The 18,656-nt window shown below is 35.4% G+C and overlaps 1 protein-coding gene across 6 annotated transcripts in view; it reads left to right on the forward strand.

Moving 5' to 3' along the window:
* The window catches only part of MFSD14B (major facilitator superfamily domain containing 14B), an 84,950-nt gene that overhangs the window by 46,731 nt on the left and 19,563 nt on the right, over positions 1-18,656 (forward strand). For 4 of the 6 annotated variants that reach the window (XR_005020269.1, XM_036855020.1, XM_036855025.1 and 1 more), the window contains exon 3: positions 5,972-6,034. The exons of 1 other annotated variant lie outside the window; for it this stretch is intronic. Coding sequence is in view for 4 of the 5 variants with exons in the window: in XM_036855020.1 (XP_036710915.1) it covers positions 5,972-6,034 (63 nt within the window). In the remaining variant the exon portion in view is untranslated. Of the gene's footprint in view, positions 1-5,555; positions 5,650-5,971; positions 6,035-18,656 lie in introns of all 6 variants that reach the window. One more of the 6 variants, XM_036855024.1, reaches the window with a different exon arrangement.

Below are 18,656 nucleotides of genomic sequence, written 5' to 3' on the forward strand. Positions count from 1 at the left end.
GAATGAAGCTGGGTCTTGATGTTGAGATGGAGATCTCTGAGAGATTTTCGTCGTTTGGCATTATGTGGAGCTGGGAGGTCTCTTGTGGACCAGTGTCCTGAAGTTGGCTCTCCCACCTCAGAGGCACAGCCCTGATGCCTTCACTGAAGTTTTTGTCTACCTGTTCTGCCATCTGTTGAGAGAGATGTGTTTCTCTTCTACCTCCATTAATGTTGTGCAACTAAATTATATATTTTTTAAAAAATATAATACATTGTTATATTTTATACAGTCAGTATTCAGTTAGATTTACCCTGATATATTTCCATTCTGGTGCTCTTCTTCCTCTTTCTATATTATCTTCTAATCAATTCTTGAAGACTTTCCTTACTTGTTTTGTTTTGCTTTGCTTTGTTTGGTGCTGGTCCTTGTGTAACACATTGTTTTTAATGCATGTGGCATCCTCTTGACTCTTTTGGAGGACGCTTATACTTATTTTAAAGCTTTGTTCTGTTTCCTACCATGATTTGGTTATTTGGCAGTGAGGTAGATTATCTTTTCCTTTCTATGTTCTTTTTTGTGCCTTCCAGTGGTTTTTCTTTTGTTGAATTTTATACATATTTATATTTACAAATGAGGGGGTAGGTCAGGGATTGTGAAAACAAATGTCTTCTGGGGCTATGCAAGTGTAGTAAATGTGAGAAGTGGGGGTAAGAATGGGTTGGTGTTATCGGTGGAATACATGCTCTTTCTACTGCAGCAGCCACTATCTACTTAGGCAGTCAGTGACATGGCAGTTCAGGCCCCATGTTTTGAAATCTTCTGACTTCCTATGAAATGCTAGAAAATCATATGGAGTTTGGTGAAATTTCCTGAAATCTACACATGACAGCCAGCTCACTTTGGAAAATATGAGTCAGAAAGCATGTCAGTTTACCAATTTGCCACCCATGGTCTAGACACCTCAGGTAGCTTAGAGTGTCATTCTCCAGCCCAGGTGGAAATCCCTGTTCTGTAGTACCGAATGCAAGCACTGCTTGTAGGAGCTCTGAAAGTCTGGGTGCTCTGGGATTTCCTCTATAGTACTGAAGTAGTTTCTCAAGTGATTGTAGGGCTTTATGGCACTCTTGGCAGCCATAAGTGACCTGGGAAACTATAAGTTTTGAATCCCACCCCCATTCAGTTCTGCAAGTATCCCACTTACAAGCCCCCCTTCAGAGAACTATGCTTGTGATTGTTATCTTGGGGACAAATATAGAGGTCAGCAGCTTTGAGAGCAAGGTACCAGGGGCTTATTTTGTAACCTTTTACTGACCTATTCAGTTATGGATGTTCTTCCTCCTCCTCCAGTTCTGTTTTTTTTTTTTTCCCTTGGATTCTGAAAATTTTTGAAGACCTTTTTCACCTTAACGTGACTATTTCTTCAACTCATTTAGGGTTCATTGTCAACGTTTTCCCATCTGCTCTGTATCATCCAGAAGTGTTTCACTATTCTTCCAAGTAAATAGTGAATGCTATAAATTAGTTTCATATTTTTTCTGTCATATCAGTGATACTTTAGGTAGAAGTGGAGAAGAACAGCTGTACGTGTGCGTATGTTTGAATGTAATATATATATACACACACAGATGTTTATTAGCTTCATTGTACTGGAAGTCAATTCAGTTCTCTGAAGTTTCTAAATTTTTTTTTAAGTGATAAGCAAATGCCATTGTATTTTATGTTTACTGTATTCCTTCTCAAGAAAAAAGGTAATATCTTTCTTGAAGTTTTTAGTATAGAAAGATATTTAAAATGAAAGCTTTGATCTTATCTGAGATATTTAATATACTTTTTATCATTAGGTTTACTTTATTATGGTAACAGTTATTGTCTTTTGTAGTAAAATTATTTATATACTTCATTTTAAATTTTTTTTAACTTATCATAGGTTTGGAATGTTGCTGTTTTCAGCTGCTTTATTTTATGAAGGTTTAGTCCTTAGCTTTGTAAAAAAAAATTTATTGACTTGTTTTGTTTTACTTACTTGTTTAATAAAACTTTACTATTTCTTTGTCTTTTTTTTAAATAGGAAAAAGTAGAAAAGTTTTAAAAAGCAGATTGAAAATTTTTAGAGGAACTTCCTGCATCATGGCTCTATTACCCAGAAACAGTCTCTCATACTGCCAGAAATTCCATTAGATCTTTTATTTTAATGTGCATTTCAGTAAATCCAAGTTCTGTCATTCATACATGGATATGGTTTTGCCAAATTAAAGAGGTTATCTCTTATTCCTAGATTGCATCACCTGCATAAGTGAATGCATGTTTGGGTCATGTTGAGTGTAGAATTGTTTTAGGGGAGGTCAGAGGTCTGGAAGGTGAGGACGAAGCTGGGGGCAGCAGAGAAGCATTGCTGCCCCTTTGACAGAATGAAGACAGCTCTGAGGTTATTGGTGCAGTGTTCACCAGCACTACCCCAACCCTATTGTTTCCCACTGGCAAAAACTGTGAGGAAATCCATGGGCAAGGGGAGGTTGAAAAATATCTGTAAGCTCTCAGCCTTGGTCTGACAGAGTATAATAGGGAAAAAGTGGGGCTAAAAGACAATGGATAAATAACTGGCACACCCAGGATCAGAGGAACATTTTTTAAAATATACTGACTCTGGTGTTTTGTTATTGTACCATATTTCGGTGGTGCATATGACAAATTATTAAACAGTTCTAATATTGATTTGTATTCCTTTTTCTTTAAAGAAAATTTCTGTATCTCTGTATTCTGTGAAATTTGTTATTTAGGGAAGATTTTTCTGAAAACTTTGATGATTTTCTGCTTGAGATATTGGGTGTCCTTCATTTACTTTTCTGTTTTTTCAGTATAGGAAGTAGAGTTCAAATGCCACTAGCTTAGATGACAAATTTTTTCTAAACCTTAAAAATTATGTGTTAGGGGATAGATTGGAAGTAATTTCTATGGATACATTTTAATTTCATTTTTTGAAGAACGTGTGGAGATAAACTGTCTAAAGTTAGAATACAGTTGCTCTATCCTGCCCCCCTTTTTTATAATTCATAGGACTTCACGTGCATAGAATTAGATTAATCATAACTCTTTGTTCATGATACATAGATTTCATTGTTTCACTCATGGAGTGAAACATTCATCCCCCCTTATTTTTTTTTTAGAAATTCACGTTCTTTTATTTATTTATTTATTTATTTATGACTCTGTTGAGTCTTTGTTTCTGTGCGAGGGCTCTCTCTAGTTGCGGCAAGCGGGGACCACTCTTCATCGCGGTGCGCGGGCCTCTCACCATCGCGGCCTCTCTTGTTGCGGAGCACAGGCTCCAGACGCGCAGGCTCAGTAATTGTGGCTCACGGGCCTAGTTGCTCCGTGGCATGTGGGATCTTCCCAGACCAGGGCTCGAACCCGTGTCCCCTGCATTGGCAGGCAGATTCTCAACCACTGCGCCACCAGGGAAGCCCCCCCTCTTATTTTATGTTTTATCCTTCTTAGTTTGTTTTTAAAATTTATTTCTATAACATATTTTTTAAGGATGTTTGGAACACCTGTGAACCCATGCATAACCCAACAACAATTTATTTCTGTGTCCTCTTTGCCTGTCTCTTTCCCTGCCTCCCCAACAAAGACAACCACAATTCTGAATTTATTTATTTCTCATTTACTTGATTATTTTCTAGTTCTAGCTCACATTATTATATATATAAACACACAAAGATATATCTATGTTATTTAATTCTGGCTATTTTTGAACTTCTAAAAAAGGGTATATAACATGTATAATGTTCATGTTGTCTTCTGGGGCTTCAAGCTTTTTTTTCTATTATGTACTTTTAACACAAGTTATTTTTCTGTTCTCCTGGTAGTGAACATTTGTTTCCAGTTGTTCCATTGTCTATACAGTGCTGCTATAAACATTCTTGTACATGTCCTGGTGTTCACGTGCTTGATTTTCTTTGGTGGTTAAACACTGCTGGATCATAGGTATTCAAAAGTTCAGTTTAACCAGATTTTGCTGAATTGTTTTGCAAAGTGATTATACTAATTTAGATTTCTACCAGCAATATATAAGAAATCCTGTGGTTCCAAATCCTGTGGTTCAGATTCTGTCTAAAATTTGGTTTTAGAGTAGTATACTTTTTGCCTTTTAACTGGTGTATTACGTCTACGTGAATTCAATTACCTCATTATTTTGTTCTGTGTACCACAGTTCTCAGTTGTCATTTTATTCCTTTTTGCCTTCTTTTGCATTGAATAGTTAGGCTAATTTTTCTCCTATTATATTAGAAGTATTCTACTCTATTCCTGTCATTTTTGGTTACCATGGCATTACATGCAAACTTATCAATGTCTAATATTAATATCTTTACTCTCATCTAGGATAATAATATTAGCATAAATGAGGTAAATAAATTTAACACTTTATAGTCATTTACCTCATTTATGCTAATGTTATTAAATATTTTAATTCTGTATAATTGAAAATAAAACCTATAAGACCCGTTATTTTTGTTTTGTAGCATCCCTGTTCATTTATATTTACCATTTTCTTTGCTCTTTATTCTGTTTTGCATCTTGAACCTTAATTACATCTGGATTATTTTCCTTCTCCTGGAAGTATATTTTTTATATTTTGGGGTCTTTAAGTTAGTAAACTCATTACTGTAAGTTAGTAACCTATTTTTTGCTAGGTCAAAAATGTTATATTTGCCTTTGTCCTCAAAGGACATTTTAACTGGGTATAGAATTTTAGGTTGGCATTTGTTTTGTTTTTCTCATTATATTGATGATAGAATAGCATGCTCCGTGTCTGGGTTCAGTTGTTACAATTATGAAACAATCTAACTGTTGTTCTTTTGAAAGCAATCTGCATTTCTCTGGCTGTTTATAGGAATTTTTCTTTGGTCTCTGTAATTTTAATTGTGAATGTGGATTTCTTTTTATACTGCTTAAAAGTTGTTAGACTGCTTTAATCTCTGCATTGATGTCTGTCATTGGTTCTAGTACATTCTCAGCCATTGGCTCCTGAAATATTGTCTCTGCCTCATTCTCTCATTACTGGACAAGTTTAACTGTCAGACTTTCTTATTGGACCCTCTGTGTCTCATACTTTCTCTCTTATATTCTTGTCTTTTTGTCTCTCTATGCTGCATTCTGGATGACTTCTTTTGACCTACTTTTCGGTTCAGTTACTCTCTTTAAGCTGTGTCTAACCTTGTTAAATATATCCATTGAGTTTCTAATTTAAAGTTAATGCATTTTTTTCTCTTCTAGAATTTCTTTTTGTTCTTTTAATCTACTACAAAGTTTCAAGCTTATTTTATATATCTTGCAACAAAGTAAACATGCTAATTTTAAAGTCTGTTGAGTAATCCCAAAATGTGAGGTCTTTGAGAGTCTGTTTCTGTTTTGTAGTTTTTTTTGCTTGTTGCTGTTCATGATGTCTTATTTACTTTTGTATCTGATTACCTTTGATTATGGGCTTGTCGTTATATTTGAAAAATACACATACGGTTGATTTGAAGCCTAGGTGATGACCTTTTCAGAAATGATTTTAGATTTTTTTCTTCTAGACATCTGGAGGTGCTACCAGTCTGGATCACTGTAATCCAAATTTAAGGCTTGAGGTTTCCTGGACTTCCTAGGTGACATGAAGCTGGGCTGCAGGTTCATACCTGAGTTTGTATAGCTGCTTGTAGTACATACTTAAAATTGTAGGTGGTTGAGGGGGTAGCCAATTTAACAATTTATTTTTGCTACAGATGCTTTTGTAGCAAAAGCAACTGAATGTTGGGCATAAGCTTTTTAGGTTATTGCTTTATTTAGATTTCTGCCTCACTATCTTGTTACCTTTTCATAAGTCATTGTTACTTAAAATTTTTTCATTCCAGGGTTTATTTTGTTTACCTAGCCTGCCATTAACAGAGGCAGAAATCTTTCCCTTTAATTTGCTTTTGAATTTGTCTTGATGTTTGTTTGCTTTTTGTAGGTTCTACATGAAACATTTCCTCAACACACATTCCTCATGAATGGTCTCATTCAAGGTGTAAAGGTAAGAACAATTTCTGTGTGGTTCACAGTGAACCAAAGCCAGGAACCCTTAGTAGTTTAACTCTGGAGGTTTAAACGGAACATAGGGAAATGGTTACCGTTAGTAAATTCTGTAAATCAAAATTTTAGCTGGATTATCAAAGTTAAAATAAAATATAACCCAAATCCATAAGGCACTGGTAAGAACAGTACTTTATTTTTATTAGCATGTACAGAGCAGTATACAAAGGGTATAATTATGTGAACTTTTAATTGCTGTATCAAGAGAATAAAATGGACAAGTATTAATATCTTCTTTTGAGATAGACTTTGAGATTGAAGAAGAGGAGCAATCAAGATTTAGTTGGTTGTATAGTCTTTTGGCAAGGCTGCTGTTCTAGCCATAACTTTCTGAGCTGTCAACTACTTGACTTAATTAGCCTTAATTCATTGTTTAAATTTAATGTGATATTTGTCAGAAAAGCTTATAAATAAGGGGTTAAAATATTATGTTATGTTCCAGTCCCAATTTGTAGTAATGTATATGGGTATAGCATCTAATCTGCCCTTTTCAACTTAGATAATATCAACCTACATAATTTTACTTTGTGCTGAACAGCACACTTAAAATAATACTCTAGTAATTTGCTGAATTCATAGCTTTGAGCAGCATTAATTGTAATAAATACTATTTATTCTTTCCCTATTTTCAAAAAGCATTTTGAGAATGCTTACAATAATAATATAAGTAAACCAGGGCAATTTAAACAAAGTAAACAAGAAGTTTTTAATACTCATTGGGCGGAGGAATATTATCAAGAATCTGGTGTGTGTTCATTTAAGCACCAGTTTGTGAGCAGTTTTTAACTACATGATAAAAGGAAAAACTAAATAAATGAGAGAGGGCATTGATTAAAAATACAACATAAGTTTATCCTTACAGTAGATTCTTGTGGAAGTTAACATGGATCTTTTTCTTTTGTCTTGTGGAGCTAATAAAATGTGTTTTAGTCTGGTTCTGCAAAATAAAACCAGTTAGGTCTGCACCCTAAAGCCAGGTGGCATGCTTATTACACTTTCACTTAGAGACATCCACAATATTATTCTAAAAAACCATAGAACAAAAAGTATTTGGATTGATTCAAGGGCGTGGACAAGAACTTACTTAACCTTCAATGACTATTGAACTTCAATTTATTGAACTTAAGTAAGGAGTTATATACTTTAATAATTGGCTGTTGTTTCTGGGGTGGGAATATAATAAGAGAACCCTACCGCAAAGCACAGCTCTATTAAGATATCTTAATATGGATATGCGCACAGTGGAATGAATATGGCTTTGGATTGCTTTAACTTTAAATCTCTGTCTACATCTTATTAACTGTTACCTTAGTCATATAATTTAATCTCCCCTTCATTATGAAGTAATGAGAAAGATAAAAGATCTCTAGTAGGGTGATTATGAGGATTAAATGAGCTAGTAGATGTAAAGCTGTTAGCATAGTACATTCATTCATGTGCTAAAAATACTCAGTAAATGTTGCAAAGAAGAGTACATAAAAAGCAGAAACTATTAGAAGGAAATCTTGGTGACCATTTTTCTTACCAGTTTGGGGAAAGATTTTCTTTTTTTAGAAAAAGAATTCATAAAGGAAAAAATTGAGTCATTTACATCAATATTTTAACTTTGGTAAGTCAAAGCCACCATCATCAAACTGAAAATACAAATGACAAAATGTTGTTGGTAATAGAAGGAGGAATACATAAAAGCACTCTCAAAGTAAAACCATAGGAAAATGACTGATATCCCAGAAGGGCAAAGAAGGGTGTAACCTGGCAGTTTACAAAAGATGTCAGTGTGAAAATAAGTTTATCACTAATAAGCAGTAAGTCTCAAATTAAATGAGATAATATTTTTACATACACATTGGTAAAAAATTTTAAACTGACAACAGCTAGTTCAGTTTGTGATAAATTGGGTCCCTGTGCACTGTTGATGACAGGATAAATACAGCTCTTCTGGAAGGCAGTATTTTAAGAGTTAAAAATATTCACATATTTTAACAAAGTAATTCCATTTCTAGAAAGTTGTTTTTATCAAATAGAGTTATTCAGAGGTTCGGGTAAAGGGCTACTTGTAATAATAAACATAGAAACTTTTAAAATGCCTTAAAATTAAAAGAATAAATATGTTGTGGTATAGCCATATAATGTAATACAGACATATAAAGAACATGTTTTTGAAGAACACCATGTAATGTGTGAAACAAAAAGGATATACAACTATACAGTATGGTTTCAGGTTTGTTTTGACCAAAATAAATGTAAAGAAGCAGGGGGAAAAATGATTTCAAACCTGAAGTTTGAAAGTATGTGGATTTATGGATGATTTTTAATTTTCTTCTTTATGTATTTTGTTTATCTTTGTAGATTTTCTGCCGTTAACTTTTACTTTGTAAGTTTACTATCATAATGCTTGGAAGAGAAGGTTTAAATTTATGGTGAGCATCAATAAAGGATGCAAGAGTAACCAGTTCTGTTTTGTGAATTCTCCAGTTTTAGTTTTGGAGTTTTTTGTTTGTTTGTTTTGGTTTTGGTTATTGCAGCAGCTTTATTGAGATACAATTCACCTACCATGCAAGTCACCCACTTAAAGTGTACATTCAGTGGTTTTTAATATATTCACAGAGTTGTGCAGCCATCAGCACACAGTCAATTTTAGAACATTTTCATTGCCCCTGAAAGAAATCCTGTACCGATTAGTAGTCATTTCTCATTTCCCCCTAACCTCTTCAGTGTTAAGCAAGCACAAATCTACCTTCTGTCTCTATAGATTTGTCTGTTCTGGACATTTCATGTAAATGGAGTCATACAATATGTTCTTTTGTGACTGGCTTCCCTCACTTATAATGTTTTCAAGGTTCACCTGTGTTGTAGCACATATTAGTACTTCATTCTTTTTATGGCCAAATAATATTTTACTGTATGGATATACCACAGTTTATCCATTTATCAGTTGATAGACATTTGGGGTTGTTTCTAGTTTTTGATTATTGTGAATAATGCTGCTGTGAACATTTGTGTACAGGTTTTCATGTGGACATATGTTTTCACTTCATCCTAGGTACATACTTAGGAGTAGAAATGCTGGGTCATATGTTAACTTGAGTTTTTTTTTAATTATGTTTTTAAATTAACTTCTTTCTTAACCCTGTTTCTGACAAGTAATATATGTTCCTCATCTCCTAGACTTCTGACAGATGGGTGGCTGAAGCCATGGACAACAATTTCTTTTATCTCTACACTTACTCCCTTGGTGGTATGGTCAGACTTATCACTTTCAACTCTCAAATAAATACCTTCCTAGACCTTGGGCCGGTACTTCAGACTTGTCTATCCAGTTGCCTAACTGACATCTCTATTTCCTTGCCTAATAAGTATCTCAAAGTTAACAGCTCCAAAACTAAGATCCTGGTCTTCCCCTCCAGCCTGACCAACCCACAAGTCTTCCTCATATCAGTTACTGGTCATGCCATTCTTGCTCACGCCAAAATTCCTGGAATCAGTCTTCTTTCTCTTCCATATCCCAAACCCAATCCATCAGCAAGTTCTGTGATTCTACCTCAAAATAGAACTATAATCAAAACAGTACCTGGTCCCCTTTCAGTAGAGATCGTGATAAAATATAAGCCAGTTTGTGGCACTCTTCTTAACCAACCCCACCCACACCCCGTTTTCTCCTTTGGTATCATCCCTGTTGTCTCCTCCACTTCCTGCTGACCTTGCTGCAGCCACAGCTTCCTCAGCCAGTGCTTGCCTGAGGGCTTTGCAGGTACTGTTTTTTCTGCTTGCTTTTCCCAGATTTTGGCAAGCTTCACTCCTGAACCCCTCAGCTCTTCACCCAGATGTCATTTTTCAGTGAAGCCTTCACTGACTACCATCTTGAATAATGTGTCCAGTTCTCATCACTCCCAATCCCCCTTCTCTGCTTTTTCTTCAAAGCATTATCTCACCTCTGACATGCTGTATATTTTGCTTTATCTTTATCTTGTTATTATGTGTTCTCATCACCCCTCCTCTTTTAGACTGGAAGTTTCTTAAAGACATGGATTTTTGTCCACTTTGCTCACTGCTGTCCCCAGCACCTAGAACAGTTCTTGGCACATGGTAGGCACTAAGTAAATACTGTTGAAATAACATTTCTTTCCAGTCTTTTTCTATGCATTTTTATATAGTCAAGATCCAGCTTACTCAGAGACTTTAACTGTGTATCTTTTTTTTCTTGTATCAGCGGTCACTAATTATATCATAGTAATTTCCCCATAACATTAAAACTACATAAAATACATCCAGCCCCCTCTTACATGTTCCAATATGCACAAATTTCAGTTACCACCATTCAGTTATATAACATGAGTCTCCCAATTCAGCACAATTCAGAATTCTGTTACCATGGTGTATTAACTGTGAGTAGCTGCATAAAATACAAACTGCTGCTAACTCCTCAGTCCACAAAACACTACATAAATAACAGATGCACATCATAACCAGTCACGACGTTTCAAAGTGTTGGTGACCGGTCACTGTGCATCTTAGTTCATGCATATACAGCAAAACATGCCATTGTGTTGCCTCCTTGATCCAGTGATAAACCCACATGACAGTTTACAAAAATGGATCATCGAAAGAAGGAATTGGCCAACAAGGATGAGAATGCAGTAAAGAAATAAATGGTGATAATGCTGGAAGTGGGATTCATACAGAACCTCAGAGTAATTATAGAAGAACCAGCTAGTTGGAGAGACTCTAGATGTGTAGCCAAAGGAACTTAGTGAAGATAAACTTATCAGCATAAATGAGGAAAATGGTTGTGATGAAAAGGATAAAGATGTCCCAGAGGAAGTGATGCCAGCAAAAAGCTTGGACATATATACACTACCAAACGTAAAATAGCTAGCTAGTGGGAAGCAGCCGCATAGCACAGGGAGATCAGCTCGGTGCTTTGTGACCACCTAGAGGGGTGGGATAGGGAGGGTGGGAGGGAGGGAGACTCACGAGGGAAGAGATATGGGGCCATATGTATATGTATGATTGATTCACTTTGTTATAAAGTAGAAACTAACACACTATTGTAAAGCAATTATACTCCAATAAAGATGTTTAAAAAAATAAAATAAAATAAAAGAGCTCTCAGAGATGATATTGCATGACACTGAAAGCATAAAGGATAAATGTTGGAAGCTGATCCAAACTTAAAAAGGCATATGACAATTTTCCAAAGCAAAGAAGATACTGTGCATCATACATTATATGACTTACAAAGAAGACAAGCACTGTTCAAATGACTCTTGATAAGTTTTTTACAAAGAAATAAAACACTTTAATTCTTAATGTTTTACATTACAGTGTACTAAGTAAATACTATTGATAGTTTTACTATTTTTTTCATTTCACTAAACATGTATAACTGATAGTAAAAGAGTTTTCAGTGTTCTGACAAAAATTTCTAAATGTCGTAGAATAAATCAGTTTTTCCCATTGATTAAAATCACTTTACATGGTTTCAGCTTGCACATTTTTTTTCAGTCCTGTACTACCATGCAAAGCAAAAACTGCCTGTATTTGAAGTGGTTGTACGTATACTATTCTATTGTATGAATATGCCATAATTTATTTATCCATTTCCCTGTATAAGTGGTTTCTGATTTCAAACTACTGAAGATAATTCTGTAACAAATTTTTTAAAATAAATCTTTACAGTTTTTATTGTTTCCTAAAAAAAATAGAGTTGTCAAGGTATAACTAGTGAGTAGAAAAGTTTGGGCATTTTAAAAGATCTTGATTATATAGTACCACATTATCTCCTACAGCAATTGTGCCATTTCACAAGTCCATCAACAGTGTGTGCATCTGTTTCACCATGCTCTAATACAAGTATTACTTTTCAGATCTTCACTAATCTGATAAGCTTGAAAATGATGTCTCAATGTAATTTTATTTGTATTTCTTTGATTTCAAGTGAGGTTGGGGATTTTTACATTATTTGCTGGCTACTTTTATGAAGTGCCTTCAAGTTCTTTGTGTATTGTTTATTTTTCTAATGAGGATTGTTCAGTTCTTTATTTTTAAATGATGTACTTTATTTTATGATAATCCCCTCATTTTAATGATTATTAGTTTAAGTACCTGTTCATCTTAACAATTATAAAGGGAAAAACTCACACTGATCCCTCTTCTCAGATTTTGAAAGTCCTACTCTCCAAACATTTTTCAATAACATTTTTTATTTTTATGGAATTGAAACATATGGTAGACATTGTTATGTGACTAGCAATAAGAAGTTGTGTTAGCGTTCTCCAGAGAAATAAGACCAATAGAATATATATAAAGAGGTTTATTTTAAGGAATTGGCTCACATGATTGTGGGGCTGGCAAGTCTGAAATATGTAGGGCAGGTTGACAGGCTGGAAACTCAAGCAGGAGTTAATGCTACAGTCCTGAGGCAGAATTCTTTCTTCTACTGGAAACCTCAGATTTTTCTCTTAAGGCCTTCAGCTGATTAAACGAGACTCCCATGTTATTGAGGGTAATACCCTTTACTTTAAAGCTAACTGATTGTAGATGTTAGACCACATCTACAAAATACCGTCACAGCAACACCCACACTAGTATTTGATTAAATAACTCAGTACTATAGCCTAGCCAAACTGACACATAAAATTAACCACTAAAGTATTATAGTTTTGGCTATACTTCATTGGAAGTATAACCAGACTGAGATGCTGTGGTTTGACTTAGTAGATGAAGTCTAGGTATTACTGCTGGTTAACATGAGCAGATAGAGTGACTGTAATCATTTCTTTTCATGAAGACCAGCTGGTCGAATTGCCCAATGTCTACCTTGAAACTTCTTGAAGCTTCCTTCTTTAGCATGTTTTATATTTAATACAAAACTAGATATCTTCATCAGTGTCCCAAACTAAAACTAAGTGGGCCAGATGCCCAGGGTTGATTTACACCTGGATCAATTGATATGAAGAAGATGCCTCTGTAGCATGCAGCTTTAATCTTGTCTATTCACAGCAAGGGGTGGGAAAGGCGAAAAAGTAGAAGACCCAGCAATCCATCCCAGGGCTTGGCCACAGAAGTTCACACGCAGTGCTTCTTAGTCTAGACTTGATGGTCCAGTCTGATCAAGGAGATGGCCATGTAGATCGTCTACCAGGACACTCATCCAGGGACATTTAATATGTCAAGAGTTTCTCTAATCCTAGGAATTGCTGCTGAGCTGTCTCATCCTGCTATTTAATGAATTAAATCATGAAGCAGCACATAGCATAAGCACACAGAGAAACTGTTGGCTGATGTTTCTAAGAATTAAAAAAATAAAAAATAAAAAACAAGATACCTTTAAAGTCCTCTTATAGCTACCCTTTAGGATTACTAAGTACCGAAGTGCTTTGCATACACACACATACACACACACAGTAATTCTTGCTTTCTTAATTTGGACAGGAACTTGGATAAAGACTATCCTTTTAATTATCTGTAAATAAAATTGTTAAAACAACCTACTTGAGAGAGATGACTTCATAAATTTTAAATAGTTTTTTATAACCGGCTGCTAATTTATCCATTTATTAAAACATGTTTAAGAGAATTCACAAGTAGATAAGTCTAGTACTTTATATGCTTCAGGATAGAGACACTAAAATGTCAGTAAAAAAGAAGTGTAATAATTGGTTTGAATTATGGGCTTATGGGTTAGTCTCAGGTCCTAGAGCCACCTCACACCTGAGCTGAATCCCGCTTCTACTGCTTATGAGACCTGAGCCTTAGGCTAGTTACTTACCCTAATAGTACCCATCTCACAAGGTAAGACATTTGTGTGAAAAGCATAGAACAGTTTGGCATATAGGAATGCTAGCTGTTATTCTTTCTTGTAATCAATTTGAAGTAATAGCCCTACTACTTCTAAGATTAAGGGAAAGCCTGTGACAGTCTGTTTCTTTATATTTTAATTAAATTTAATTGCACTTTCATATGCTTTTGTTTCTGCTTTCCGTGTATCTTCCCTACATCCATCCCCTTTTCTCCTCTGATCAAAAGAAAACACTCCAGCCCTCTTGCCCATATTGTTCTTTCCTTGAAGTCTCAGGATTACCAGCTGTTCTTAGACCTTCTTCATGCTTCACAAATTCCCTTTCCCGGACTTCAGTTGAACTAAAGTCACTTTGTGTATCATGTTTCTCATTTGCCCTGTTAAACTGATTGTTACGCACCCTGGGAAGGGAAGCTCTGTACTCTGTACAGGGTCTTACTGGGTCCTAGGTCTGAAAGGTGACCCCTGTTTTAGTACTGTTTTTTTATGTGAAAGGATTTGCATTTGTCAGTTATGTAAATAAAAACCACAGTTCCATTAGTGTGAAATTTTCTCTTTGATGTCCTTTTAAGAAGTGAAAGAGATAAAAGTCATTATTAGTAAAATACTGTATGAAAAATCAAAGTGAATGAATATGATTTTGGGGTAAACTATGTCTATATGTTGCAGGTTCCTTGCGGCTTATAAAGGATACTGAAAAGTTGTCATAAGATGCGAACTTTTTCATGGAAAAATGAAAATTTTCAGAAGTAGTTAAATAACTGTACTTTATTCTTCATTGGTACCATTGCTACCTCAAACTCAATTGCAAAGTTAATTAAAATATTTGAAGGAAAACAAAAAAAAAATTTTAGTTTTAAAACTTTTTAAGGGTATTGACCCAATTATTTTAGTCAAATGTTTGCCAGCTGCATATGTTAAGGAAAACTTACACTTAAAACCTTTATGATGGCTATATAAAGTATAAAATTCATGTACTTTTGCTTCAAATGAGTTGTATTTGCTATTCTTTGTATGCTTTAAAAAGTTTATTGGATAATTGTATTTAATTGAACAATAAAGCTTTAATTGCTGTTTTGTCAAATTAGAGCCTGTAAGGCCATGGCAGAATTACTGGCCAATTAATGATGCCAGTTGGACCGGGAAGCTAATTTACAAAAGTGACGTATTAACTGTTGGTTAATTTTGCCATCCACACCTAGGCTCCTACACATCATGTTTTATCCAGTATTCGTTGGGCCACGATAGCATGGCTTAGTACATTTGGTCCTCATTTTTCCAGGATTTCATATTTGCAGATCTGCCTACTCGCTAAATTTATTTGTAACCCCCAAATCAATACAGTGCTTTCATGCTCATTTATATATGGCATAAGGAGGGAATTTGAGTTGCCCAACTGCGAGTTTCCAGCTGAGGTTGAACAAGGGGACATTCTCTCTTCTTGTTTCAGGTCTCATACTATAAACATGTCCTTTTTGCAGTCCATGTAATGCCATATATTTTGCATTTTTGTTCCTTTTGTTGATAATTTCTCTGTTTAAAATGGCCCCAAGTGTAATGCCGAAGTGTTGTCAAGTATTTCTAAATGCAGGAGGGCCTTGATGTACCTTATGGAGAAAATACTGTGTTAGATAAGCCTCATTCAGACATGAGTCATAGTGCTGTCAGCTGAAACTTCATTGTTAATAAATCAACAATATACATATTAAATAAGGCATCTTTAAACAGAAACACACATTAATCAAGGTTATGTATTGATCAGTTAATGAAACTATGTGACCAGAGTCTTGCAGGAACCCAAGCTTGTGTTTCCTCTAGCAACAATGGTTCCGTGTTCTTTAATTCTGTGAATAATGAGAATCAACTGTATTTGCGTTAAAGGCTAGGGCCTTGATGTCAGTCTGGTTTTAATTTTTAAACATTTTGTTCTCATTTGCAAATTGTGCTCTGCATCTTTAGGACTGATGAAGTACTTGCCTAATCAAGGTACAAATACCCTTCTCAATCTACTGTTGTAATAATGTGGCCTGATAGGATCTAGGGCTAGATTGGGTAGTGAAGATGTAACTCTGGGACAGAAGAAAGTCTTTGATTTTTAAGAAATACAAGTTTTCCAAAGAGGCAAGTATTTATTAGATTGAATTTTAGCATCTTAATAAAAATATAGGTTCTCCCAGAGGGTATTTTCAACATCTATTGTCACTGAGAATTTGATTTAAATAATAATTATTTAATGAATAGATTAAATTACAACTTAAATCCAGAATCTAGATAACACTATCTTTTATCTGTAAAAACTACATTATTTTAAATAAAACTTCAGTGCTTGGCCTTCTCATATCCTTTGTTTTAATGGCATGCATTCCATATCTTAAAGCATTGTATGAAATCTAAAATCAGAACTGTCCAAAAAGTTTTCCAGGGTTCTTTGTGTTTAGAGTTTTTGTTACTGTTTTTGTGGTGGTTGTTACTTCTACTGCCTTGTCCTCTTAAATTTCTTTACATATTTTTCTTGACCAGTTCTATACTACCCAAGAACTCAGGCATTTGATATTTTTAGAGAATTTTAAAGCAACGTAAAAGATTTTCGTTTCTAAAATTTATGAAACTGATAGTTGCAGGTTGTGAATTTAAGCCCTGCTTCTGCAGTCATTTAGCTCTTAGTTAAAGGAGGTCATTTAACTGTCTTGATGCAAGAACAGACCGAATGCCCTGGAAATCCACTGTGGCTTATAAATTACAAGGTTTGATGCCTGGGTATGGATTAATATTTTATTTCAGAGGAGCCAAAATGCTTTTCTCCTCAACTTGCCTGCCCTCCATTGAGTCTTCTCTCACCTCCCCTTACATCAGTTTACCTGTCCCCTGGCCCATTGGCTCTGGGTTTACTAGTGGCTGATAAGGGATTAGAATCCTATTCTTTTTCTTCTCAGCCATGTGACCTTGGAAACTACTGTGAGTTGATTTGCTCTTAAAAGTTCTATTCAGTTTACCAAACCTCTTTGAAAGCCCTTATTACCAGACCCTGTGATAGGCATCAAGGGTACAGAGAAGGAAAGAAACCATTCCTCTGACCTTAATGTCAATTTCTAATCCAATAGAGAAGATAGACAAATAACAAGTAATTGTAATAGAGTGTTACAGTTATAATAGAAGCAATATGTACCAGGTTGGGCGGGGAGGGTTGTTTGTTTTGCACCCCTCAAAAACCAGTGTGATTAATTCTGTTTGAGTAGCTAAGAAAATAGATAGAGGAAGAGGTGCTCCTTGCTTGGAGTTGAGAAGAATGACTAGTAGTTTGCCAGGTCCAAGTGTGGGAAGCATACAGGCACAACAAGGGCCTTTGCAATGCCTGTTGGCAGAAAGGAACACGGTATTGTATATGTTCAGAAAACTAAGAAGTATTGTATATAGACAAAGCATAGAGGATGTGTGTTAGGTGCTAGATGTTGGAGGATTCTATCTGTATGCTATGCTGAGGAATTTTTTAAATGTATTATGAAAATTCAAATACACAAAAGGAGAGAATAATGTAATAAACGCCCATGTACTTATCACCTAGTTTCTGTTTGTAGTATTTAAAAGCAAAATTCAGACACTCATTATTTCACCTATTAAATACCTGCTAAAGAATTTCAACTCTGCACAGTGGAGAGTTTTAAACAAAGGATCAGAGAACGGAAGTCTGCAGCTCATCAAGGTTGCTCTTGGGGGTATGTGGAGGACAGATTGGAGGGAACTAGGACCAGGGGCAGGAGACAGTTAGAAAGCAGTTTTATTTAAATCCAGGCAAGAAATGCTGAAGAGTGTCACACAGCAGGGGATGGATAAAGAGAAATCATTACGAGAGAATGGTCTGAAAAATCGCCTTGGGGAGTGGAGGGATGATGGGAAAGCTTTGGACAGCTTCTTAGCAAAGATGAGAAGTGTGGGTGTTTGGTCAGGTTTATAGGGAGCAGTGTGCATGTTAAATGTCAAAGTAGGGAAGTCCATTTGGCTGTAGGCACAGAGCTCAGAAGAGAGATTGCAAAGCTGTTCATAATGTAGGTGGTGGTGGCCAAGTGTGCAGACAGAGCATGTAAAGGGAGGATGATAGCACCAACAGGGTCTGAGAGGCAAGCCTGTGGCCACCTCAAAGGACCCTGATTTCAAAAAGGAAATAGATATGGAAGTGACCAACCAGCAGAGTGACTGGCAAATTGTGAGGAAGTGGTAAATGTGAGTTTCTTTACTTTCTTTGCTTATGTGTGGTGTTCTTGCTTCCCCTTAGCCTCAACTCTTTTTTCAAATCTTATGCAACTTGCATTATCTCTGTCCTAAGTTCACCAGGCAAATACAGCTTTAAGTTTGATGACAAGAAAATCTGCTTTTCTTATGGACATTTAGTATATGCATACTTATCCTGCTATCCCTATTAGTTCATCCCTTTGAGAGCAGAAGGTGTGTATTCATTTGAGTGTCTTCATTTCACCAGTTAATTCAGAGCTTTGCACATGATAGATATGCTATACATATTTATTAAAATGAGTTAAGTGTCTGGCTTCTTTCCATACCCTTGGTGTGTGTTTACGTTATGGGCCAACTGTGGGTGTATATATTTTACATCACCTCTCTTTTCCAGTTTCTCCCAGAAAACAAACTCATATCCCTTTCTTCCCTCTCAAACAGCACGCTTAAAAATTTTGTTAGGATTTTTTTTTTTTAATGACAGGTTGTATTTAATGTTTCAAATTACTCTGTTTTGGAGCCAGTAAAATGAATT

This window comes from Balaenoptera musculus, chromosome 6, assembly GCF_009873245.2.
Source record: "Balaenoptera musculus isolate JJ_BM4_2016_0621 chromosome 6, mBalMus1.pri.v3, whole genome shotgun sequence".
In the NCBI taxonomy this organism is placed as follows: Eukaryota; Metazoa; Chordata; class Mammalia; order Artiodactyla; family Balaenopteridae; genus Balaenoptera; species Balaenoptera musculus.